A 27,580-nucleotide genomic window follows, 5' to 3' on the forward strand; every position below is an offset into this window, starting at 1 on the left:
GTTCTAACAGCCGGGTAAAGGGCTCTTAATATAGTCGAATAGGATATTAATCAACACCACGAGCCCGTTGGCGCAGTTTGTAGTGACCCTGCTTTCTGCTCCGAGGGTTGTGGGTTCGATTTCCACCCCGAGTCTGGGTGTAATATAAATATTTATTTATATGTTTATATATGCATTATTTATAAGTATGTTTTCGGAAAAAAAAATGTAGCTATATACCAGTCGGCTGTTACCTATAACACAAGCATTAAGTTGCTTAATTTAGGAACAGAAGACTGTGTTTGTATTGTGTAGATATTTATTTATTTATTATTATTTATTTAACTACGATGTTTTGATTTGACTGATAATTAATTAATAGTAACTTCATACGAAACCAAACGGAACCCAGGGAGGAAAAAAATATTCGCTTAAATAAAATAATATATGCGGTAAAACCGATCGCTAGCGCTACATTCTGCACAAATTAAAAAACATAATAGTCAAAAACGCAAAAGTTGACTATTTTGTAAATACGCCTACTTTTGTGTTTTACGTATTATTAGTTTACGAGTGTATTACAAATTATATTTAATACTAATGTTTATAATATTAGTAAAAGTGATTTATTAATTTAATCTGTAAATCTAAAATCAATCGTTTATAGATATATTTTCGATACGATTGTACTTAAAACAGCGGGTTCAAAGCCCTCATTATCAACTTCTGGCGAATAATATATAGGACGAATTTTCGCATACGATACAGTTTCGTCACTCCAATGAATATCGGCATCAGAATTTCATATCACATCGTATTATGTAGACAAATTAAAACATTTGTTATTTTGTATTATCGTAACTAATACGGTGTTATTTTTAATTTATCAACGTTTTAATGAATTTATTTCTTAGTCTAAGGGTTAATAAACTTGGAAATGTTTTATTTTAGTTTAATACGATTATCGCGGCAAAATTTACATAATTCCGATTTAATAACTCGATTCGTATCTATTGTTACCAAATATATACATATATATAAATAAAAATTTAATTGTTTGTTTGTATAAATATTACTACAATAAATTTTTCAATAAATTTAATTTGTATAGTGATAGTGTATAAGCAAAAGACAATAGGTGTTTTTTTGTAGTGTTTCTGAGACTAATCTCCTTAATTGCATTGAATTAGGTAGTCTGTTAGAAGAAGAATCTAAGACATATTTTCTTAAAAAAAAACCCGACCACTCATAATAATACTTATAAAATTCTAAACTCAAAACAAAGTCGCAGCTAGTTTTAATAATTAAAATCAATCTTATTTCCTGAACATAACTGTCAATAGAATCGACTCGTTTCGACATGTCTGACCTCTAAGTTTTTTTTGTAACATTGACAGGTTTATTAAAGGGTTTTATTTTAAAATTTATTACGTTCGCGTCGTCTAGAGACGTTTGGAGCATTGATTTCTAAAGAGAATATTACTTTTTTACGGTTCAAGCGTTACTCTTTCACGGCTTAAGTAATGTCATTGAACTTAGCGAACTAGGCTCATTTGAGTAAGACATTTTAAAATTTCGTTCGTATTCTTTTTTTTATGTGACAGATGTTGACGTTAATTGCGTATTTTTTTTTTTGTTCTAAATGGTCATTATATCGGTGTAATTTTTTTTGTGTTTTTGTTTAAATAGCGTACACAAGTCGAATATAAATTTAATTAAGAAAAGTTATTCAAATTCTTTTAAAGATATAAAATTGTATTAAGCTTTCATAAAAAGATGTGTATATATTATTATGCTGTACACGTTGTCTGCTTCTTCGCTAGTACATACATAAGTCAAAGATATCCTGGCGGGGTTTTAATAAACGCTGTATTTTTAATAACCAAAATTCTCTCAATATAACAACCGGTAAATTTCCCAATCGATTTTTCATTCACAAAATAAAATGACAGTGTGTTTAGAAACAAGTGTTATTTCATATAATTATATACATATAATACATCTAAATTATTTACAGAACTGACTAAAGGATAATAGATTGATATTGGTATTTTCTAGATACATATAAATAAATAAATATCTTATAACTGTTCCTACGGTAACCAACTTAATGCTTGTGTTATAGGTAACAGCTGACTGATAGATTTTTTTTTTTTGATAAATAAACATAGGAATAATATATATAAATAATCTGCCCACTAATGGGATGTTACAGGCTAAATCGTGATGGCTATCATTTGCTATTCTCTAATACATGTGTTTTTATTATATATACAAGAAATAATATCCATTACGATGTTACAATTCGCGTAAAACTTTGAAAATTAGTATTTTCTACTAATACTAATAATCTTAATACTATGTTTAGTTTTAATACGATTTACAACGATTGCGCAGTCGTACGAAATGAGTACATTGACCTTCTTATGTACCGCGCGAACAGATTCACATATTTACATTTATTGTAGTGACAATTCTAATAGTATATATATTCTGAAAAATGAAAATTAATATCGTCTGTATTTTCTAAATAAAACTTTAATTAAAATTTTTACTTCGCTAGTCTAAACTTAGCTTTACTAGGCAGTCAGATGACTGTGGTCGATATGTTGTTTTAGTAATGAACGGCATTGGCATTTTGGAGCCCGATCATGAGCCCGAAATGTTCATAAAAAAAAAAATAAGTTTTTATTTTCTCAACTAACTGTTTAGTTGTTTTTTTTTTTATTGGAATTTTTTTAGTTCAGGTATTTTATTAAACATATTATTGTAATTTATGTGACTTGTAATACTTGTACTGATTTAGTGTTATTTATTAACAAAATGTTTGTCAAGTTAATGTTTGTAAAATAAATAGTATCTAGTAAATAAGCAGAACAATCGCTATAAAAATATGAAAAGTATGAAATTATTTCGTCAAAAATAAGTATCCTTGACAAGTATCAAATATACTACTGACAAATATAATCTGAATTCCGCATTAAAAAAAAGAAATATTCGAAATTCGACATTTTCCGATATAACGCATAGAGCACACGGATTAAGCCGTCCGTCGGTGTTACTATTGACCGTGCCCGGCTGTTGTGCGACGATAAACGTAGATTAAGCCAGGATCTACGTCCCGTTAATCCGACTCCGGTCCGGATCCGGTATTTTTAATACAACGTCGATTTTATACCGCAGCGGATTTTTTATTGAATGTAGACAGGGTTTTGTGGACTTGACTTGTTTGATTGTGGCTTTTTTGTTTTTTTTTTTTTTATTTTTTTTTTTAGATTGTGATGTATGAGAATTTTTTTATTGTTAGAAAGTTCTAGTTCGATTATTTTTATTTTATACTTTTGTGCATACGTGATATATTAGGTATGTTGTGAGCTTAATTATGTTTGGAAAAATATTATTCTTAATACTAATTTAAATACACAAATTTGGATTATAAGACTGAGTCATGCCAAAACGACTAAATAGATCTGCAGTGATTTGACGTTAAGTTGATCTGATGTGTAAAAAAAGTGCCTTTGGTACCAAAAATATGTTGTTTTTGAAGGCAATATCTAGCGAGATTATAAAGTATTGGATGAAAATAAATTTACATTCATAATTACAATCACCCCTGGTAAGATAAATAATTTTACAACAAAAAAACTTTTCAGCTTAATAATATTGGTATAGATTGAAAAATTATTACTATGAAAACGATATCGCCGCGGGATAGAATTTGTACTGTTTCTTCTAATATTGGATCCATCCGAAAATTCAATTTGACTATTCATTGTGATTATGCTTAGTATAAATTGAAATACGTTTTCCTTTTTTTATACATTTACTTCGTTAAACCGTCTTAGAATAGAATTTTATTCAATTTCATTTGAAAGGAAAATTGATCCTATCTCTGTGTGTGGAAATTTGAAAGACCTTAAAGGCTTTGAAAGATTATATTTAGCTCTTAAATAGTATTATATATTTTTAATAATCTATTGCTTAAATTCTAGATTCGATATATCAAAAAATTTGTAGGGCTATATACTAAAATGGTACCTAAGAAAAAGCCCATTTCGTACTATAAAAGTGTTATTATATTCTATAAATAAATTATTTAAAAATATGTCATCTTAAATATCACCGCATATTACAGAATCCTTAGCGATACTCATACTAAGACGATTTTACAGTTAATGTAATATAATTAAAGTTGCGCGAAGGAAAGTATTATTAAAACTATGAAACAATCTTTGCAAATCTTAAGAAGTGTGTAAAGATATCTACGAAAAACATTAATGAAGATATGGACAAATATTTATTATAAATCCATTTGGACAAACAGCAATACATTGTCGCCGATCTACGAAAAGGCCATTTACGGCAGGTATCGAACGATGTTTTTATGTGTGTGTGTGTTTTGTATTATTTCTCTGAAATTGGATGCAACGCATCTGGTGCAGGTCGGGGCGGCCCTGTTCGCTTTTATTGCAATGTTATGACTGCAATACGAACATTCGACGGTACACTTTTTCACTCATTTCATTTATTAACGCGCTTGGTTTTGTGGAATTGAATTTCATACTCGATCTGTAAGTTCGTTCGTGAGTGAATTAAAAAGTGAACGATTGTTTTTTTTGTTGTTGTTGTTTTTAAACTATAATTGACTAGAAGTGATCGAATTTCGTTTTGCTTTTGGGAAACTATCAACAAAAAAATCTCGATTTCTGATATTTTTCATGACGTGAGATAAGTTTTTACAGCATTCCTTAATTAACTTTAGCAAGAAAACAATTTTTTTTCTGAATAGATGGTCGATACTTCTTAGAGCCGTTAGTGTGAAGCATTTATTTATTATAATTTAATACACATGCGGCACCTTAAATCAAATAATAAAGATAGTTATATCTACAAAACAATTCATTTTAATATTTAAAATATCACTGGGAAACGTATTGTGCATATGTAAATCAAAAACATGAAAATCAAAGCACTTTTTTTTTTCTTCGGACGTGGATTTTAGCACTGATGATTAAAATCTTCGAGATAATCTCTCGGTGCTCGCTCTTAACACGAGTTCGATGAACCCGACGAAAAACACTGTTTTTAATTATTTATATCTGCCTATACTTACTTTAACATTTTTATTTTAAATATAAAGGTCATTCAACTAAAAACAGATGCTATGATGCTATCGGGGCTATAGAAGTTATATGTACAGATTATATTTAAGTTAACAAAAAATATAAAAAAAGTCGGATGCACTGTTATCGTTGACAATAAATCTGGGGGACTGTTTTAAGTCAATATTATATAATGTATAATATCAAATTACATATTTAAGAAATAATAATATAATGTACTAACTATGCATCAACATTGTCAAATTCCGGTATGATATAACAAAATTCTCAACTAAAAGTTTTACCCTAAAACTGATAATCTTCATGAAATCTTAATTATGTTTCAACTACGATCACTTCTCACTTAATAACACGAAGCGATCCTGTTAAAATTTAATAAAGCATAGTGAAGACGTCTCTGTTATATTCAGACCGAGTTAGGCATCGCAACCTTAACAGAGTTACTTTGAAAAATGAAATGGCTCAAACGACGTCGTCAAAAAGCCTTCAGCCCAATCATTTTAGGCGTTCTCTGAAATATTACATCTTTTAAATATTGAAATAGATACTCTGTTGTCGAGAAAATTGAAAATATCGTATTTCAAAATATAAAGATTGAAAATAGTTTGAAATATGTCGGTATTACCGCAGTACTAATGGTCCGAGTGCTGAGTGAATTTTAAAATAGAAATATTGAATATTTTTCGTCCGACTTTTGTCTACATTTGACGGTGTATAGTGGAGTGCCTCGAGCGTAACTGTTTGTAATATCTTAAAATCAATGAATTATATTTTCGTTTGGTTTCTAATCTTATTATTTAGTAAATTTAATTTATTTTATAGTTGAAAATATATTGAAATAAATTTTAAAAGATATAAAATATCATTGCTTTAATTTTTGGATGTATACTTATGTATATTAAGAAATAGTAATTGCAGGAATCGTAATTAGGAACAGAACCACGTAAAGCATACAAACAATTACATTTCTACTCATTGCCAAATCTTGTAAAAAATAATATGTATTTTGAAATTAATCAAATGTACTCTAAGCGCTAATAAATTAGATGTGACTTCTCCAAATGTACCTTAGTCTGTAGAGACGCGAACAGACATATCGCTTGTGTCGTGTTCTGTGATTTATCAGTTTTACGTCCTGCAACTATTAGTTACCGTCAGTGAATACGCAATTCATTAAAATTATTTCATTTTCGCCTAACTTAGTACAAACTTCGGAACTTCGTTTCAAAATTACTTAATAACGAACTGTTACGTAATAGATAGCCGCTACACTCCAAGTTGATATGCGATAAGAAACAAATCGTAAGTAAAACGAACCGTTTTATGAATATAGCAATCAGGCTTTAATAAACATTCACAAAACCTTCGATACGTATCTGTGTATTAAACTCTGCTAACCGCAGAGCTATGATTGAAAGCAATTTCTTTAAACACAATAAGTTTCGTAAGGCCGCGTTGTATAATTCTAATAGAACGAAGGAACGTAATTGACAAGAACCCATTACCGATACGGTGCTACCGCAAGCCTCCATCAGACTAGATATCAAAACATCTGCGTTCGAATTATATTCATGCATCATTCGCCTTATCATTCTATAGTTGCGAATAATGTTTTAGAGGCATCTGTTGCCGCGTGGTCTGAGTAAATCTCCATAGTCAAATTATTCACTTTCGCAATCCAAGTAAAGCCTCCAACATCGCTCCGGCCGCGCTCGTGTAATATTAAATTATAGTGGGACAAGTAAACCATTTCGAAATGGAAAATTGTATCCAGCTGCTAAGTTTTGTCGGGTTGTTTGTAACGCGATTGCTTTTGTGTTAGTTTTGAATGATACCCAAATTAATATCTGCTAAGTGAGCTAGATAGCCTGTTTTATGATTATTCCACTATATCATTTATGAAAATCACAACGACGATGGCTAAGACACAATACACAAAACAATTTGAGGAATTTGGATACTATGTAGGAACTTTCCACAAGTCTTATTTCAAGAAAATAAAACAAAATGGCCTAAGAGAGGACTTGCTTAGCTGAAAATATGTATAATAAAATAATATTTTTTTTTAGTACATGTAACTTCAGTAGTTCAGAGATGTGTACTTGGATTATTAATGCGTGTGTGAGACTAGGGGTGTTCGCAGTGTATGAAGATAACGATGTTTATACGGACATATCCGAGCTAAAATACGAAGCGGACACAAGCTGGAAATTGTGAAATATGAGCTAGGATCACAGTGTCATTCTCTACGCCACGGGAAGAATTTATCACGACGCGGTGTCAGTTAACAGAGTGGACGTACGAAATGGGCTACATGTAAATTAGGGTTGAAGATCTCACAAAAGAATTTTCTAGACTAATAAATAATTTCTTAGCTGGTGTCGAAACGAATGCCATTTAGCAAATAAGATGCAAACGGACGTGTAACTTATTATTATTCTCCCATCCCCGAGCGTAACGTCCATTTTTATCTTCAGCGTTACATTTAAGTATTCTTTATTGTGCACACACGCAAAAATGTAGAACGTAAAAACAACAATGAATCGAATCCTTACTTTTAATTTATTCGGTGTCCGTTTGCGGACTGGACGTCATTTCATTTTGCGTTAAAACAACACGTTTATGCTTTTATTCCTTCATTGGGACTATAAAAGATATTTTCCGTACTAGCAGTTAGAACGTAAAATAATTTCCAACAGTCTCCTTATTAACTTATTTCGTAATTTTGTTTGGCTTTCTTTAACAGTTAGTTATTTGTTTAAAGTTTCGGACGGCTCCGGGTTGGCAGCGATAAGCGCTCCGAGTTGTCTGAATTTAAGTGAATTACGGATACTACTTAAGACAGAATCAAACTTTTTAAGGTGATACTTCGTAACGATCCACGTCCGAGAGAATCGAAGTTTCGAGTTGAAAACTTTGAAATTATAATACGATATAGCGGCTTGGTAATAAAGGCTGCCTGTTGTTTATGTACGCCATCAAATGAAGATAGCACCAGCAGCTTTACATCCCGGGCTTAAGTTAGTGTCATTGTTTTGTTACTTACAAGTCTAAGCGACATTTCACAACAACGCTCGGCTTTAACATTCATGAATATCATTAAACCTCCCCCTGTTTTGAATATTGTGAACCTCTTTCCGAACGAACTTTCGACGAGTTTTGTTTACGCTTATTGCCTTTTAGGCAACGACTATTTTTTGAGATGAGTTTATAACTATTATAATATTCACGAGTACATAATGGTACGACCCGATTCCCAACGGGATCGAGTAAAAAAACAATCCGACGTTCGGAGGCAATGAGCGTCTATTTGAGAACGTCCCAAACGGTTTACTCTTAAAACAGACCACCTCAATTGTAACCAACATGCAAAGCGTCGCATTTAAAAAGGAGGAAGGAATGGAATAGATGTAAGCAAACAAGAAAGTTGGCTGGAAGCGAGCGTTCTTCAAGTCGAGTGAAACAAGTTCCCTATATACATTAAGTTGTGCCCGAAGCGGGCACAGTATTAAATGTATCGGAGTTTTTAAAGTCGCGCTGTCGATACGAGCAAGTTGGTAGACCGCGAAACAGCCCGACTTGAAACAGTTGGCAAGGGACGCATATTTGAAAAATAAAATGTAGGCAACAGTTTGTTGAGTCAAGCCACATGAGTTCGTCCAAATATAATCAGTTATTTAAAGAAGACATTTTTTAAAGTAATGTGAATTCTAAAACATTCTTAGTGTATCTGAATAAATTGTAGCGATGAAGTATTGCCCGAAAGGTACGAGTTAACAATATTACAAGCTGACCGCAACAAATATCTTCGATCGAAACAATTCTCAAACACAAGTTTGAAGGATCGTTATCGAATGAACTATTTGAAATATAATGGAAACATACTTCGAATTTAAAACTTTCACGCTCAGAAAACTGGAACATATTTCGAGGGTTCAAACAGTCGTAGGTCCTTTAAACAAATTGGCAGTTCAACTCTATATTTGCAAAATTCCCCGAACCCTTTGGGACGATTTTGACAAATAGTTGTTGGACTAATAAATTTTCATTGAAACCCCCGATAACTTTCCGTCAGCCGAACTCCGAATTGGGACATTTGAGAGAGTTAGCTTTAACTTAATTACGAGTTGAATTAGTCTTGACTTAAGTATGATTATGACTTCTTAAGATGTTCGCTCCGACTCTTCATTTCTCGTGCCGTTTTCCTGTCCCCTTATTACCAGGTTTTATTCAATTTACTTTGCTTTTATACCTTTAAATATTTTTGTATACTCTTCCGTAATGAATGGCATATTAACGATATATTTACCCAAACAAGGATACAGGATAAATAACCGTATATACATTTTCATATTCATGGAATGCAATACAATCACGAATAATAATGGGTTACTTTCTGTTCATTCTGATGATCGGATGATTTTTCGAAATAATTTCTTTTGTTAATTAAATATATTCAAACCCGTTAAGCCGTCAGTCTCGGTGGCCATCATAGACACCCGTAGTGATTAACAGTAGGGAATATATCCGTCAACCAGTAGTAAAGGTAATTTAGCTGCGAGCTTTTTCGTACAAGCACAAAGAAAACTGCCCAGCGGTGGGACGCTAGAGGCTTAGTCAATCAAAGTAGGTTTCAAACTATAGGTGTTAAAATGTAAGGTTTACGTGCAGTAAGTTCAAGGATTTATTCGTTTTGCATAATTAACATGGTTCACGTACTCATATTCGTTTTGTTGATATTATCGCGCTGTAATTTTTTCAGTACCAAAGTAAAGAACATACTTCGCAATCATATTTATGAGAACGGTGTTGCGTTTAAACCGCAAATTTGCATTTTTAATTAACCCAACATCGACTATGTGCGATATTTAACGTTAGCGGTGCTGTGAATTTCCACAATCTATAATATAATATATATAAAAGCGAAAGGTCACTCACTCATCACGAAATCTCCGAAACTATAACACCTACAAACTTGAAATTTGGCAGGTAGGCTCCTTATAAGACGTAGGCATCCGCTAAGAACGGATTTTACGAAACTCGACCCCTAAGGGGGTAAAACGGGGGTTGGAAGTTTGTATGAAAGTCTTATGTTTTTGAAGTAAGAGACTTGAAATTTAAAATGTAAGCTCTATAGATGATGAAAAGGTGTTCAAATAATGTATCTTTAGAAATTAACTCCCTTTTGGGGTTAAAACGGGGGATGTCAGGCTGACTCACTCATCGCGAAATCTCCGAAACTATAATAGCTACAAACTTGAAATTTGGCAGAAAGGCTCCTTATAGAGCGTAGACATCCGCTAAGAACGTATTTTACAAAATTCGACCCTTAAAGGGGTTAAACGGGGGTTGAAAGTTTGTGTGAAAGTCCCATGTTTTTGAAGTAAGAGACTTGAAATTTAAAATGTATGCCTTATAGATGATGAGAAGGTGTCCAAATAATGTGTCTTTAGAAATCAACTCCCTTTTGGGGTTAAAACGGGGGATGGTAGGTTTACTCACTCATCACGAAATCTCCGGAACTATAACACCTACAAACTTGAAATTTCGTAGATAGGCTCCTTTTAGGGCGTAAACATTCGCTAAGAATGGGTTTTACGAAATTCGACCCCTAAGGGGGTAAAAAGGGGGCTGGAAGTTTGTATGAAAGTCCTATGTTTTTGAAGTAAGAGACTTGAAATTTAAAATGTACGCTCTTTAGATAGTGAGAAGGTGTCCAAATAATGTATCTTTAGAAGTCAACTCCTTTTTGGGGTTAAAACGGGGAATGGTAGGTTGACTCCCTCATTACGAAATGTCCGAAACTATAACAGCTAAAAACTTGAAATTTGGCAAGTAGGTTCCTTATAGGGCGTAAACATCCGCTAAGAGCTGATTTTATGAAACTCGACCCTTAAAGGGATAAAACGGGGTTGGCAGTTTGTATGAAAATCCTATGTTTTTGAAGTAAGAGACTTGAAATTTAAAATGTACCCTCTTTAGATAGTGAGAAGGTGTCCAAATAATGTATCTTTAGAAATCAACTCTCTTTTGGAGTTAAAACGGGGGATGGTAGGTTGACACACTCATCACGAAATCTCCGAAACTATAACAGCTACAAACTTGAAATTTGGCAAGTAGGTTTCTTATAGGGCGTAAATATTCGCTAAGAGTTGATTTTATGAAATTCGACCCTTAAAGGGCTAAAACTGGGTTTGGAAGTTTGTATGAAAGTCCTATGTTTTTGAAGTAAGAGACTTGAAATTTAAAATATATGCTCTATAGATGGTGAGGAGGTGTCCAAATAATGCATCGTAATCTATATATATAAAAGAGAAAGGTCACTGACTCACTCATCACGAGAACTCAAAAACCGCTGGATGGTCTATCCATCCAGGTTGGACAAAGATAAAGTTTGGCAGGGATGTAGATTATAGTTAGCAGACGTCCGCTAAGAACGGATTTTACGACATTCCATCGCTAAGGGGGTTTAATTGGGGTTGATAGTTTGTATGAAACATATACAGTCTGAAAATAAAACCAAAAATGTGGTGTATAGAGAGGTTTTATAAAAATAACCTTTAAAAAGTTACTCAGTTTGATAAGCATTTCAAGTGACTGAAATAAAATAAAAAAAAATTGCGTTAAACATCTTTATAGTAATACATATCTTCATAACCATGAGGACGTAATGACGGGCAACAGTTAGTGTATTATAAACAAAGTCCCCAAGTGTTTGTGATCGATTCGCTCAAAATTTACTGAACGGATTTTCATGCGGTTTTACCATTGTAGAGGGCTCCACCATTGGCAAAAGGAAGGTTTACGGAACGGGTAAGCCGATTTTGATGAGAGTTTCACTGGAAGTTTGCCGGCAAAACTTTGTGACACACTAATTTCAACGCGGGCGAAGCCGCGGGCACAGCTAGTACTTTATAAATATAAGTTACATACGTATCCTTCACTTTTCATTTTAAAATCGCACTTGATACTAAGAAATATGAATGACTAAAGCCATAACACATATCTCAATACAAGAAGTGAAAAAGAAGATTGGTGCCTAATTCTACCCCAGAAAGAAATAAAGAGAATTTTTACCCAAACAAATTAAAGAGTAAAATATAAATTTAGAACTCAACATATAATTTCATTTTTTTTTTATTGGTATAAACGATTTATACATAATAAATTAATGTATGTGTACAGAGCACATTAAAACAATGTAATGTTGAGTGATAAACGTGTGTTATGTTCTTAAAAACAGTTGAAAATAATTAACAAATGTTACGTTCAAGTAGCGTGCTCCCTTATGCAAATACTGTCTTGTTTTTTTCTTCATCGCTATTACCGCACAGTTTACGAACCTTGATTTGTAATTAACGCAGTGTGAAATCTTTTATAATTGTTAGTTATAAATTTTTAATTTTCTCATTATTTAGTTCTACATCATTATTAAGAATCCCCTCATCTGTAAAAGTATTTACTCCTTTTTGTATACTTAAGTAGAACCACAAAATATCGAGCGGCGTTATTTTGTAACACGAGTTTCGAGTTCACGGTAGCTTTTTATCACTTTTCTTACTTAATAATAGTCTTTTCGGCGTCCTAAAGTTTTATATTAAGGCTTTACCTGACATCGAGTAGAGGTCGGGTGCGGTTGCCGAAGAATTTCACCGAGCAAAAACTTTGCGTTTCGGGACATCGAAAAGGGGTGAATTTACGAGCTACCCCTTCAGCCCCAACGGGGATGAGCTGAAATTTTTAGCGAGAAAAATTTAATATTTTATATGGGTGATATTAGAACGCGCTGAGATGAAATTGAGAATGTTGATGAACCAATTCTCGAGGATATGCGAGAACGATACATTTAACTGTTTTGTTGTTGACTGTATTTATTACATTAGAGACTAATTGAAAAAAAATATTAACTAAAGTCTCAAACACAAACAGCATCTAATAAAAGCACCAACTATGTTATTTGGTTTGCTTCCGACACAGGTAATTAGGAAACTGAAATCGTTCATATATTAAACTGGAATGATAAATAAAAATTAAACCAAAAACCTAACAGCGAACGAAATTGAATCAGGAGCTAATCTAAAAGAAGCAAATGTTTTCCTACCCGCCGTAATCTCGTTCGTATAGGATAATTTCGTTACACTTGAGGTAGTTAGTAACTACATTATTTATGTGGGGAAGTTTACATGCAACTTCTCGAATTCGCGCATCAGCCGTGTTATATGTTTGAGTTGGAATGTATATTATAAGATAATTTAACTTTTGTATATTATTATCTTTCACTTATTTAATTTTTTTGGGTACTTATTTGTGAAAAATGTAATGATTTGAATGAAGATTAGCAATTTGTACCTCTTAATACAATTATACTAGAAACTACTATATTTTATGCAGCTACACTAGAAAGATGTATTTTGAAACTTCTAGTAAACAAATATATAAATGCTCCATAAAACCAATACAATACATGCAAAGATGTGAACGAGGTTTCCGTACTCGTACTTGAGCAAATTTCAAAGAATAATAGAGTAACATTTCACCTCGAACATTGCATTTTGATATGAATAAATATTTTAAATCTCCCAACTATATTTTTCCGTAACTTCCTAGTATTTACACAGACGGTAGGATCAACAAAGTCTCACCGTTTTATGAGGCAGAAAATTTTAACTTTATTTCCATACTTTGCTCTTCGTATAATAATAAAGTAATTTATTACACATGTAAGACTCATGAAAGTGTAACGACGTAAGCGAAAAGTTAGAAGCAAGTGTTATCAGAATCAACTGGAAAGTAGTTGTTAAAAAGCTGGATGAATCTATAAATATCATACTTTAGCTTCTTAAAAATTTTTCAAATGTTGTCACAACAATGCGCGTAATATTATTACGTTTGACATTCAAATGAGATTTTTGAGGCTATTTTGATAAAAAATATATATATTTTATGCAGTTTAATATCGAAAGAAATGAAAAAGATGATGATGATATTTAAATTTTACGTGAAACGTAAACTCGAATGAGTCTCACTTTTGTCCTTTCAATGACACCAACCCATCTATTTTTATTTGTCGTAAAATGAAATCTTTTCATATACTCCCGTTTCTTTAAGACGTTTTATATTACAATGTTTTTCGTCACCATTGTGCTATAAAACAGAGTATTAAGTGGGAAAAATACTATAAAACTACCGTTCCCCTTACTGACTCGTTGAAACTTTGAAGGTAAGGTCAAAATACTTCGACCATATATTTTAATAGTTATCTAACAAATGAAAAAACTTAACAAAATTTATAGTTCAGATGACAAAATAATTTTGTATTTATGTACTCATTGAAATAAATCAAAATCACCCAGTCACTTTCTAATATAATTCTCACCACGATATTTGATAAAAAAAATTATATATTATCATTTTTATTTTATGATAGGTAGTTGTAGGATAGTGCCTTATTTTGGTATTCAAAGTTTAATCAAATAAAATATCAAAGTACAGCTAGTACCTTTTCCATAATATATTCCTTTAGCAGATCCAAACTCTTATTCTCCAGAGTATGAATTGTAGAAACTTGGAACTTGTCTCTGACATTACAGGCGTCTACAATATAATGACAATGCAAATTGCAATGCGCTGCACCTCCGCGTCAGGAGTCCCCTTTATGTCGAATGCAGAGAAAAGTTTAAAACTAAGTGTTAAACTACTGTTATTTGTAATGTTGATTTGTGTATGAGTTTTCCACAAAGAATCCATGATCACTACAAATTCTTGTTTTATCTTAAAGTTTTTCCAAGTTCCACAATGTCGAGTACCTTATTTTTATTTCGTTTCTGAAACTAATAAAAATTTACATAGCGTCCATTGCTTTTGTGATCGTCATGAATATGCACGAGCATGTGATATTCAGATAAAGTAAATGAAGATAATTTATTGCTTCGAATAAAATCCTTACAGACTCAAATAGTATTAGATATACGTACCCATAAAGAGCAGACTGTTTGAATTATATTTTAGACGAACGTGAAATTGAAAAGAGTGGATATCAATGTATCGGGACCAATGACTTTGCATTCAAATGGTCTTTTGTAAGTTATATTATCTGTCAAGTCATAAACTTTGATCTAAATGAGAATAATGTTTGTTATAAAATCGGTTATATATTTGAATGAATTTATTATTTTTATTATGATTGAATTTCATATTGGTGTTACGATTATGAAGTGCAACTACGAGCACTCATTTTACTATTGATAAATATTTAATAACTTCAGTTAAAGGCTATCATTTGTGCAAGTCGAGTTGCAAAGGTTTGATCTAAGCAATGCGATACAGGATTCAATAAACATTGTGTGGTGGGGCATAAAAAACGGCCTATCGGTAGTCCGCACACATCGACTTAAGTTGTACGTGATGTGTGAACTGAGTAGATTACGTAGAAGTGTCGCACGAACCATGAAACGTTTAATACCTACGCTTCATTTGACTCGAAGAGTATCTAATACGTTTTAAATTAACATCATTTTCTGCATGTAAAGTGGTTCTATTAAACACGTTCAACTGTTTTATGATTGGGAAGTATAGTTACATTGTTTTTAATCATATATCCTTATATTGACAATTTATTGATACCTATTTATGTACGTGCCAAACACGTGTAAGTTGTGTTTTCATGTCATTTTTATGCCCACAGTTGGTCTCCTTGAAAGCAATGTTGCGTTTACTTTAGTTACATAAATTTTACCTTATTTAGAAAGTTGTTATAGGAACTTTATGTCTAACTTAATTGCATTATTTACTATCTGTGATTAAATTTACTGCATTATTACCAGTTAACAGTCCTTTGATTATAAGGCCATTTTTGTTGTAAAAAGTATATCTATACATTTTTTTCTTATTATAAATTTTGTGTTAAGCGTATATATATATATATGTAAATAATATTTACTGTGATTAATTAAAAATTTTATGATTTCATATAATATCGTTAATTTTCATGTCAGCTCTGTGTAACGTTTCATGAGCTATGACAACCTTCAAGCACAAGCCGGCTCGACCGCCCGACTCGAATACATTATAATGCGGGAAATCACGAGCCAGTCTAGTATTCAATTTATCTTCTAAAATCATAAATTTAAGTGTAATGATATTTTGCATCCTTTATATGTGTTGTAACACAGCTTTTGGCAAGTTATTTTGTATTTCGGTCATCCCCTGTAATAAATATCATTTTACATCTTAACGTTGTATTATGGTCGAATATTTCAAAATGGTGAGTTTACTTCAAATATGACTTAGCGATGTACATTCTTTTAAATGTTCAAAAATAAGATACATGGAACATAAAGGGAAACTACGAATGAGATACTAGCGATATCATTTAAAGTGACTAAGTATACTTAGAGTGTATTCAACGAACTCGTGAAGTTGTGAAATTTTGAGTAATGTTACTATTATTTTATGACTTGAATATAACGATATTATAACTTTTGTAGAATCAACATTAGTTCATACAACGTACTAAATATACACGTAGAATTCAGTAAGTTTTGTCTTTCAAATGTACTTTGATACAAATTAGTTAACTTTAGCGAAGGTCAGTGCTCGAACTGTTTGTTTCTAATAATTCAGACTAGTATCCCTGTTTCATTACAATTAAGATTTGCAGAGGTCAAAGAGACCAATGTTTCTATATAAACTTTATTGGTACTCGCTGTAAATTTGCTTTAGCTAACAAGATTCTCCAGCACATATTGGACTTCAGAGTTTCGTTTGCTTAAAATTTCCGATCGAAGTTGTTTTAATTAATTCCTTTGCTGGGTTGTGCTTGAATTTTTAAGATGGTTAAACGTTTACGTTACGTTGTTCCTGAACTTTATTTTTATACGTTTCTTTTTTCTGTTCTCTGTTCAGACTTCACTTTTTCTAACTTTTTTACACGATAAAAGTTTTTTACTTGTTCCGTCAACTTGCGCTTTAGAATGTGAAGGACATTTTATTTATAATTCAGTTCTTTATGTTCGTGTTATGCAAGCTTTGTATTATTTTATTTGTAAGCGTGTTCTTTCTGAAACTCAAATGTATTTTACAATATTTTACCGTATTATGCCAAGATATGATATGAAAATAATGATTTTAACTCAAATCTTATGCAGTCATTATCTTTATCGATGTAATCACCTAAATTATCGTCTATTGCTGTATTTCTTAATTGTATGATATTAAATATTTTAACATTTTCTTAAATCGCTTAATTAAATCTATTAGTTTTAAGAGGCATATTTATAATGACGGTGTCTTTATGTTTATCGAGGGAAAGGCAATACCGATCTAGTTAACATTATGAAGTTTCACCTCGGACTAAGTGGTTAATAATCGATAATTGTCGTGTCAGGTATTCGATTCCTGTTCTGGGCCCGTTTCTATCTTGACCTAGTGAGAACTAGATTACGCGTTTGTTTATTACTGCACTTTATTCGGTAAGAAGCATAAACTATAACACAATATTACACAATATACTTTTATTACGTAGATGAAAAGCGTGGTGACTATGGGCATGAGTTCACACCATTTTTAGTGCGAAGTGCTTGCTTGTGGAGGCCTATATCCAGCAGTGGACTGCGATAGGCTGAAGTGAATGTAGATGAAATAATTAAATTACTTAAAATGTAAACTCTAATTGTACCAGATCAAAAACTGCTTTTACGACTATCGCTATGAAATCAATCCTACAACCCCAGGAGGAGACAGCAGGGTCACTACAGCCTAAGCCAACGGGCTAGTCAACATACCACAAAACTGTAGTCTTATTTACGTGTGACCCAAAAATTATATTTAATAAGTTATAAAGGGCAATTGCCGAACAAAAAATTGGAACGAGATTTGTACAAGACCTTCATTTCACCTTCAATAACTATACTAAAATTAGAAACGTTATTATTTGTGGCTCGGAGAAAAGCAAAAAACACACTCTAATCACTTGCTACGTGATTAGACTGGTAAGGTCAACAAAAAAAGTGTTAGGTCTATTTTGATGATGTCGGAAAAAATATTGACTTTAGTTTATTTATCTAAAATTATACTCAAATCGATTTAAATTTAAGATAATTTATTTTAATTAGATACAATAATTGCGAGAGACAGGGAGAGAAAGAAATACGTCACATTAAACTACACCATACTTATATCATTAATAAGTTAGTCAAATGTAAGCATACAAATAAAACCAGATAGGCACGAAGTTCCTTATTATAAAATAATAATTTCAAGTTCTATTCGAGGTAATAAGTATAAAGAAAATAATTATTTTTATAAAAATATATAATAGTGATCGAATGATATAATAATAATAGCAAGCTGCAATGATAGTAATAGTCAACACCTAGACTATACATTAGACACTGTGTAACCATCATCCATAGACTATAAATACAAATATTACGCTTTTTTTGACGTTACAGACGTTTTTGCCGGTTTATTACCCCTCCGCAACGCCCCATAAGGAAATTCGTTCCAAATAAAAGCAAGTAAACAAACTTTTGAATTTATAATATTAATATAGATATGTATGAACATAGTATTTATGTGATTAATTAATTGAAAATTTAAAGCTTTTGTTCACTTTTTATAAAATTTCAAATCATCATATTTATCTGTTGTCCGTATAATATAAATATAATTAAAGTCGTAATAATGAACTGCTCAATTTTGAAGTATATCGTAAATGCCCCAAGCGTGTGTTTGGCCTTGTCATTTGTAATGACTGTAACTTCGGTACGTGTAAATGGTTCCTATGGTATATTTATATTAATGATTATCTTAATATCGTGTGGTACTAGACATTATTATCTATACTAATAAATGGAGAGCCGGGTTTTTGTTTGGTTATACTGCGAGAACTCCTGAAATGATAAGAATAATACTTATACAATAAGATGCAACGTGTTACGGAGAAGGTTTAAGTATATGATATGTTGGTGATAAGTTATCGTGTAAAAAAATATTGCCGGATAAGTCGCTAGTATATTAATAATTACTTTAATGTTTTCGACAAGTAATACCCATTTATTATTCATATTTCATTTTAACGTCTTGTGAATTTTAATAAACCTATTTATTTTATAATTTGATTATGATTGATAGTTTGTATCGAATTTATAATTATGTTTATTTGTATCTAATTTATATTTTCGTACTTTAGTAACTTTGAAAGGTAAATTTATCTTAGCATTTTAAGTCAGTTTTAGTCTTTTAAAGATCATTAGCTCTTCTTGTTTAAGTCTTATTGCATTTAAACAATCACTCAATATCCCTGAATGTACACTGTAGCATCCCTTAAATTTACTTTTAAAGGATTTTTTGTTTTAAATATCATTGATTTATAACAGACATGTTTAAGCAATGATTAGACTGTACGGGTAACATACCAAGGACATTAAAATTGCCTCAAAATTTCTCAAATTAGCTCAGATCTAAGCTAGATAACCTACCTAATAGATATTCCATTGAAATAAATGTCATTCTAGCACACAAAGGCTATGTCTAATGCCATAACGTAGGTATATCCATGTTAATGATCTGACAGGCTTATTACGGTTCAGTTGGTAAGCCTGGAGGCGATAAACACGAACAATTCAATAGCCAAACGTCTGATGTTTTGTTGACGTATTGACTTGAGTTTAAGTACATATCAGTGGGATAATATTAATACTGTTTTGATTTAAAAGACTTTATGATATTAACGAAAGGGATTATATTATTAATCTAAAGTTGTATAATTTTAATTATGTAATGAGTGATAAAGGATTCAATGGCCATTTTTTTAATAGTTATTTTGTGGTCGCGGTTAATGTGGAGTGTATTGTTTTCGATTTGATTATGATATTTGATTTTAATTAAATTTTAATTAGTTATTTTGATATGTTTAATATCTGTTTGTATTATTTTACCCAAAGTTAAAGTTCGACGGTGAAAAATTAACCGATTAACGTATATTTAAGTTATATATTTTTTCATATATGCAAATGGGTTTAACGGCTTAGTACGTCTGTACGTTGCATTACCAACAAATCTCGACCTGACTTGCCGACACGTGTCAACAGTCACGATGAACGCGGGCGTTTTCTAAAGATACGTCAATTTCGACCCCCTTTTGCCATAATCGTCTATTCATAAACGCATGCCTTGAATTTTAACTACGCTCACTATACACGTAGATTATCTTTCCACGTTCTTCATAACATGCAGTGAATAACTATCGGGCTATTGTTTGATCGGTTGGCTTTTATTATTTTTATACAGTTTTACATATATTACTTTTAAAATATAATTTATTTTAATGTAAATTCATTGCACGCTATTAAGTCAGAAGCAGTTGAACAGTACAATATTGTGAAAAAACTTTAAGTGCATAATAGTGTTGTATGGTTCAATTGTATTGAAATAGTGTGTATATCAGCTCCGACTCTAGTTTACTCCTTCAGATCGACTGTCTAAATAGGCACAAAAAAGGCTAGCTAGTCTAAGAGAAAGATTAATACCATATCAAATGGTAAATAAACGAATAATATAGTATAAAATTAATAGGGTTCCGATAGATGGCGTTAAAAAAAACGTAACGAAGTCATTCCTTCAGTAGCCTTATATGAACTCCAATAAATTGAGAAATAAGCAAACAAAAACGTCAGAAATATCATAAAAGCTTGCTTTAATTAAGTAAACTTAAAATGGTATGTTAATAAGGACTTAGTACGTTCAAAAACAAAGCCGTATTGAATTACTAGTCAAATGAAAATGTATGTCGCTAACCATTTATGTGTTTACCAATTTGGTGTATCCATATATAGACGGGGATTATTATTGTTTCATTGTACGAACTAAAACAAATTCGTGCTGTACATCAATTTTATGTACGCCATTTAACACTTTATTACACGTACATAAAGTAGAGAATTGCACGGACATTTTTCCAATATAACGCCATAACTCGTGGTCGTTTTTGTGCTTGTGTTACTAACTCGATAATGTGTAAGTAATAATTTATTAGAAGTAATTCAACGTCTGCGGTTCGTTCTGTAGTATCCTTTTAGATACACATTAAAAAATTTGATGTCTATTAAAAATACATTAAAAAAATTAGTTAGTAGTCAATTCGTTACGGTATCGACTCGAAATTCGCTGTACAAGGTGTTCGTAGATAAATAATGCATGAAAACGTTCCGCGCTGGCTTCGTCCACTCTTAGTTTCGAGCTTAATTTCTGCAAAAAAATTGCTATTAACTTTATTATTATGTCTGGTTCTATTGTATAAATTCCGTCGTATTTTAATTTTTTTTTAATCAAATATTTTTTTAAATTACGGTTTGTTGTAGCTAGTATAATTTTATCTGTTGAAGAAAATTTGGAATAAATGATAAAATTATAAAAAGCGAGCGACAAAGATTAAACATTATAGCCCCTTACGCGCTTGGATAAAAGTAAGGTATTCAATCAGCATCCGTCATTGAAAATGAACCACGTTAGAATTTCAATGTGCCTACGTCCAAAATGCTCAAGATTTATCGCTAAAACCGAGTAAAAAACGCCTCCGATTGAGAGTAGGTACGTGATGTTCAACATATTACAATGCTTCAAACCTTGGCCTATATGTTTCGCTCCGTGGCTTCAAAGGTAAACTCTAAAAATTTAATTTACAATTTATAATTATATTTTATCATCACATACGTTTTATATTGGTGCTAATTTTATTCAGTGTCTATTTTATTACTACGCAGTAATACGAGTAAATTTATATTTTCATAAACGTCATTTCAACGTAAAGTGATATTTATTACCTTTACCTAACTTTTTGGTAAAATAACGAATGATTGATATACTAAAAGAGGAAGGGAAAAAAGACCCTTTCCCTAGCGGCATGCACTTGACTTCGCTCTACGCGTGTTTTGCCTCCCAACAAGAGTTCAAAACTTGGCAGTTGGCGAATGCACCGAAACTTTTTCGTTCTGTTTATTTTGATACAGTCCACAATTTTATTCCGTATAACGTAAAGTAGTTTATTACTTTGAATAAATTTTATCCTGTTACGATATTCATTTGCAATTCAAAATCAAATTAGCAATTAAGGATAATAACGGATAAATGATGAAAATGTTAAGAAACAACTTAGAAGTGAACGTCAAAGTTGTCATAAGCCAACAATGTGTTGCTATGATTAGGAACATTGAAAGTGTAGTAACCCTGAACTATGGAACATAATGGATGGACGTAACACTTCGAATACGATTGAATTTAAATCAAATAATAATTGCATCGGCATTTTGTATTCAATAAAGATTTTAATGTTGTATGTTTCGTGCCAAGTAATTTGTTATTTATCTTTCAAATTTGTAGTTTTAAAAATGTTTTAATATTTTAACCACAGGTTGGAAAAACAAGCGACAGCAAAGCAAGGCTTATTCGTGACTTTTACGCGATTTATTTTCTCTTTGTGGTACAATTTTATCTCAGCCTTTTCTGTAGTCCTTATTTAACATATATCGCGTCGACGGTGCCCCAAGGAGACGATGATATTTAAATTTAAAACAATTCAACATCTCGTTGTAGTTCCATTCTTATTTAGAGGACGACTCGAGCCATTTCTTTTACGACTCTTAATTTGCTTTGCTCCAAAACAGACTGTTGCTTTATTTGTTGTATCTTTGTAAATAATTTGTGAACGAATATATAGAACGAAAAGCTACATTAAATTAAAATAACAAAAACATTTAATACAATTTTATATGATAAGAACCAAAAAGCAATATTTAACATTGTAATTTCTATGAAAGTCGAAATTCTTCTCAATAAAGCGCAAGATGTCGTCTGAAAAATTCCATTCTTTATTCTCAAACGAACCCGATCAAATTGCTTCGGTAATAAGGGTCCGCCTTAATAAAATGATCAGTGAAGTGAGAATTTGATATAATATTTTGTAAGTTCTATTTATTTGAAAATTAAAAAAAAATAAAGTATTTCGATATAATTTGAAGACATATTTAGGGTACGGATTATAAACTGTTTAAAGTGGAATACATGATTATTTATTAACAGCCTATGATACACTAACCTGCATGTAGGATTATTTTAGTATGTCGGATGCTATAATACAATTTAATTATTTCATTTGATCTTTATTATAATAAAACGTTGGATTGTTTGAGATATTTAGTGAAAGAAAAAAATAAATCTATTATGGGGTCCGACAATGACCATTTATTTCACGTTCCGGCTTTTGAATCCAAGGGGACCCCAAAAAGTTTCATTTCGACTATTGTAACTCATTATCAGCCATCACAAAAGGTCTCATCTGTTGAGGCCCTATTACAATGAGGCCGGGCCTAATCGCTATCCTCCAAAGCTTTTGTTCGGTACTAAAGGACTCGGGATTGTCAACATCTTCATTAATATTTTCTCTTGCCTCGCATTATACGCTAAAACTCTTAAGGGCTTAGAGCCCTCAACGTAAAGTGTCAGATTTAGCGTGGCTATTCTGTTTATCGTCATCTGCTGTTTATTTTATAAACCCCAGACCTCTGTTTTCGGGTATGCGTGAATTATCTACGTTTCGTGTTTCGTTATATATTAAGATATTGAAACTATTTATTAATCAAGTAAATCAGAAATATCAGTTAAACTCCGGATATATTTAGTTCAGTATTAGCTGCTGTCGCTTCCAATATTACTTATCGATAAGCCATACTAAAACTCATAAGGGCATCAGCCGTTTCTCGTATAAATTAATCTTATGTTCGTTAATGTGTTATTAATTGCGTATTATTAATAACCTTAGGCCGTATTTAATGCAAAATATATCTAAATCATTATTAAGAACCGGTTCGATACGGGTTAGGGAATTCGTTACATCGAATAATGTTGTTAATCATCTTTAAAAACATTATCGTCTCGACCTCCATACGAATTGCGAAAACCCCGGAATCGAATACGTGCTTAAAACACGGAAATAAGATATGTTACTCAGTTCGAGTATCGTAACTTCATTTTTTAATGTCGGGTGTGGCATTTCAATGGGTAAACAAACAATTAGTTTTGCAAATGTTATTAATAAAACATGAGAATTATTTTACTGATTCAATTATAGATTGATTTCAAGAGTTTTAACGATAATGATCTGTATCTCATCGGATTAAGATTTAAAACGATTTTTTTTTACTTTAAACACATGATCGATCGAATTGCATGTATTGATGACTTTACTGGTGTAAATCGAAATTAATTTATTTTAAAACATATAAAGTTTTCTTGATAGCATATTAATAACTCAATAAAACCAATATTTTTAACATTATACAAATAAGTTAATTCAAAATCGGAAGGTATCGTAAATAATATCACATGAAATTAGAAGGTAAAATCTTAGCAACGGATCGAGTAGAACCATTCATGAGTTATGTATATGTCATGTTCAGGAAGCGAAGTGGGTGCCCTTGTGTTGCCGGCATAGTCAAACGACGAGTGTGCATTGACGTTACTCCAAATAGAAGGTTGCTCGACTGTATAAAGGCGTCACGAGCACGCTTTAGCTATTTGGTTAGGTTCCGTAATAATTTTTTCCTTTTACGGATGATAAGAACTGAGTGTATGGCGAAACTCCGTACTTGAACGTAATAAACTTAAGAAAATATTTATAATAAATTGCACAAGTTTAATGAATATAGAACAAAATCCTCTAAAAATATAAATTAAAGCGACATAAAGTTTGAGGGCCGTAAAATTAAATTATGTCTGCAAATCCAGTGTCAGTCACTCCCTGAATACATAATAAGATATTTAACAAAGTAAACCCAGAAATGAGACTCTAACACGAAGAAAAAAAAGTTTTGAAGCATGAAAAATGAAAATTTTAAAAATAGAATACCTTGTTAAAATTATAGCCGTTTAAATATTAGAGGAATAAAATCAGTAAAATTCCTTTTTTGAATAAAATAAAATTACTCTTTACGTACAATCGCTCAACTGTTAATTACATTTGATTTTTTATTGATTCATATTTTCATTATGCACGAACATTTGTTTTTCTCATTACACTAGCGACATATTGAATTAAATAAACTGACTCCCTGTTTATTGCTACTTGTGCATAGATACGTATTTACCATAACATTACAATTTTAGATTGCTAGCTTAGGTGGCATAAATGATAATAATACTAGCATCGGTAACCTGAATACGTTCGAGAAGTTCTACAAAAAACCATCTACATCAGTTCACCTTGAAAGCCGGAGTGGGCGTACCAAACTTGATTTAGTCGCCATCTGACAAACCCTTTTTTTGTCCTGAATATAAATAAGACGAGCAAAAAATATAAATTCGAGTGAGACTTTTTCCTCTCGCTGTTACCAGTGGGACTAAAGCCGTGTTTAGCGAAAGTAAGATTTGAATAATAAAACAGATATTCGCTCATAGAGCGGTGTTGTTTTTTTTTTCTATCGCACGCTACAAATCATTCGAAATAGATTAAAATTGGGTCACGCCTAATGTAAACCAAACATACAGAAATCAAATTATCAGTCAATTACATATTCGTATAGCGTTGGTTGTAAAATTTTCCTCCCACCAACCAATGAATTGATTACGTTCATACTTGTTTGTAATAATAGTAATAATTCCTATGATAACAATATCATTAATAGTAAGGACGCAGACTTAATGGTGCAACGTCATGCATACTAATTCAACATAGCCAGCTCTTTGCCAGAGCTCAGCATATTGGACATGCCTGAAATAATAATCATGTTCTCTATAATTTAACCGATAACAATGATTTCCTATTTGAACCTTAAATCAAGAAAGTGACATTTTAAGTTATTTTTATAGTAAAATTTAAATTTTATTTATTTATACTAAATACGATATTTCTTTGTCCGCAGACGAAAAAGAACAACCCGAACCACATCAAGAGGCCAATGAATGCATTCATGGTATGGTCACAGATCGAACGCAGAAAAATTTGCGAACAAACGCCTGATATGCACAATGCGGAAATATCTAAAAACTTAGGCAGGGTGTGGAAAACTTTGAATGATGAAGAGAGGCAACCCTTTATTGATGAGGCGGAAAGGCTCAGGCAGCTACATATGCGTGAGTACCCCGACTACAAGTACAGACCTCGTAAGAAGACGGCGAAACCAGCACAAAGGAGTGGAGCAATAACGAAAGAAAAACGCAAACAACGGGCTGACAGTAACAACAACAGAGGTGTATCGAGGAGACGAACGCGACAAGTTTCTGGTGTTCCAAGTGTTCCCATGGAAACTCCCGCCCCTCCACCACTGCCTGCCTCCCCAGCGGGAGCGCCTGACTCTCCTGAATCCGCCTGTTTCTACGATGATAACACGCGGCGCGAGCAGACAGACCTGACGGAGCTCTATTCAATAACAGATTTGCTACCATTACCAGCAGACTGTGAAGTCGATCTAGATGCATTGACGGACATGGAGTCTTTCGAGACGGCATCCTCATCTTCCGGATCGCATTTCGAGTTCTCATGCACGCCGGACGTGTCTGACATGTTAAGCGAAATCGGCGTTGCGGGTGATTGGGACGACCACACGTTCTCATCGTACCTCACGTCGTCTTAAAGCGGTGCTCGGGTCGCCACGGCCGCTGGCCGGTACCACTGATCTCATTTTCGAGCCGCCACACGGGGGCCGACGACGCGGCGACCGCTCGCCGCCCCGCCTAGAGAGTGCCTACATCCAATTGACGTGTCGACATTTGGATTCAATGTACAAAGTTATTTAATAAGATTTGAGGGTGAAATTTGTTTTCTAAGTTGAACAGCCGCACGGCTGAGTTCGTCGTCAGGTTTCTCATTTTTATCTTTTGTTTAGAATGCGAACTATTCGGAAACGGCTCCCCGGCGTAGCGTCGGGTTTTAAAACATAGGCTGTGACTTGGTTCTTTTTTCAAGGTATTGCTTTTCTTAATTTTTTTAAATATGAAATTCGGGGTGATTTCCAAACGGCACGTCTCAGACGCATCTCAGTAAATAATCCGTCTTACTCTCCGTCGCCTGATTAGCAAGCTACGGTCCAGTCAGGTCACTCGCAGCATGTTTGCACCGCGTTGTCGCGTCCGTATTCTATGTGTACATTATTCGACTTGGCTTCTAAAATAAGTTCGCAACCTTCGTCTTCTATTTTAATTCTTTTAACAACATTATTATAAGAACGTCGATTCTTTTATTTACGTTTAAACTTCTTAGGTGGCATATGTATCGTTCGATTGATAGAAAAATAAGACTAGGTTAAAATTATATTCGCATTACGTTCTTTTAATGTACGTAAGATCACTTTATACTTTGATGCACACATAGTTAATAGTTCGACATTTATAATTTTACTGTTGGAAGCTAATCGATATGTCATTTGAGGAATTTCGGAGTGCGGAACTTTGAGTAAGGATTTTTCGGAAGGTTTTATTCCCTTGCT

The 27,580-nt window shown here is 32.4% G+C and overlaps 1 protein-coding gene across 1 annotated transcript in view; it reads left to right on the forward strand.

The window, feature by feature from the left end:
• LOC123661361 (transcription factor sem-2-like) overlaps positions 1-26,728 on the forward strand; it is a 78,371-nt gene extending 51,643 nt beyond the window's left edge. The window contains exon 2 of the mRNA XM_045596330.1: positions 26,018-26,728. Coding sequence (XP_045452286.1) covers positions 26,018-26,728 — 711 coding nt within the window. The remainder of the gene's footprint in view (positions 1-26,017) is intronic.
• The last annotated feature ends 852 nt before the right edge of the window (positions 26,729-27,580 follow it).

This window comes from Melitaea cinxia, chromosome 17 (genome assembly GCF_905220565.1).
Source record: "Melitaea cinxia chromosome 17, ilMelCinx1.1, whole genome shotgun sequence".
Taxonomy (NCBI): domain Eukaryota; kingdom Metazoa; phylum Arthropoda; class Insecta; order Lepidoptera; family Nymphalidae; genus Melitaea; species Melitaea cinxia.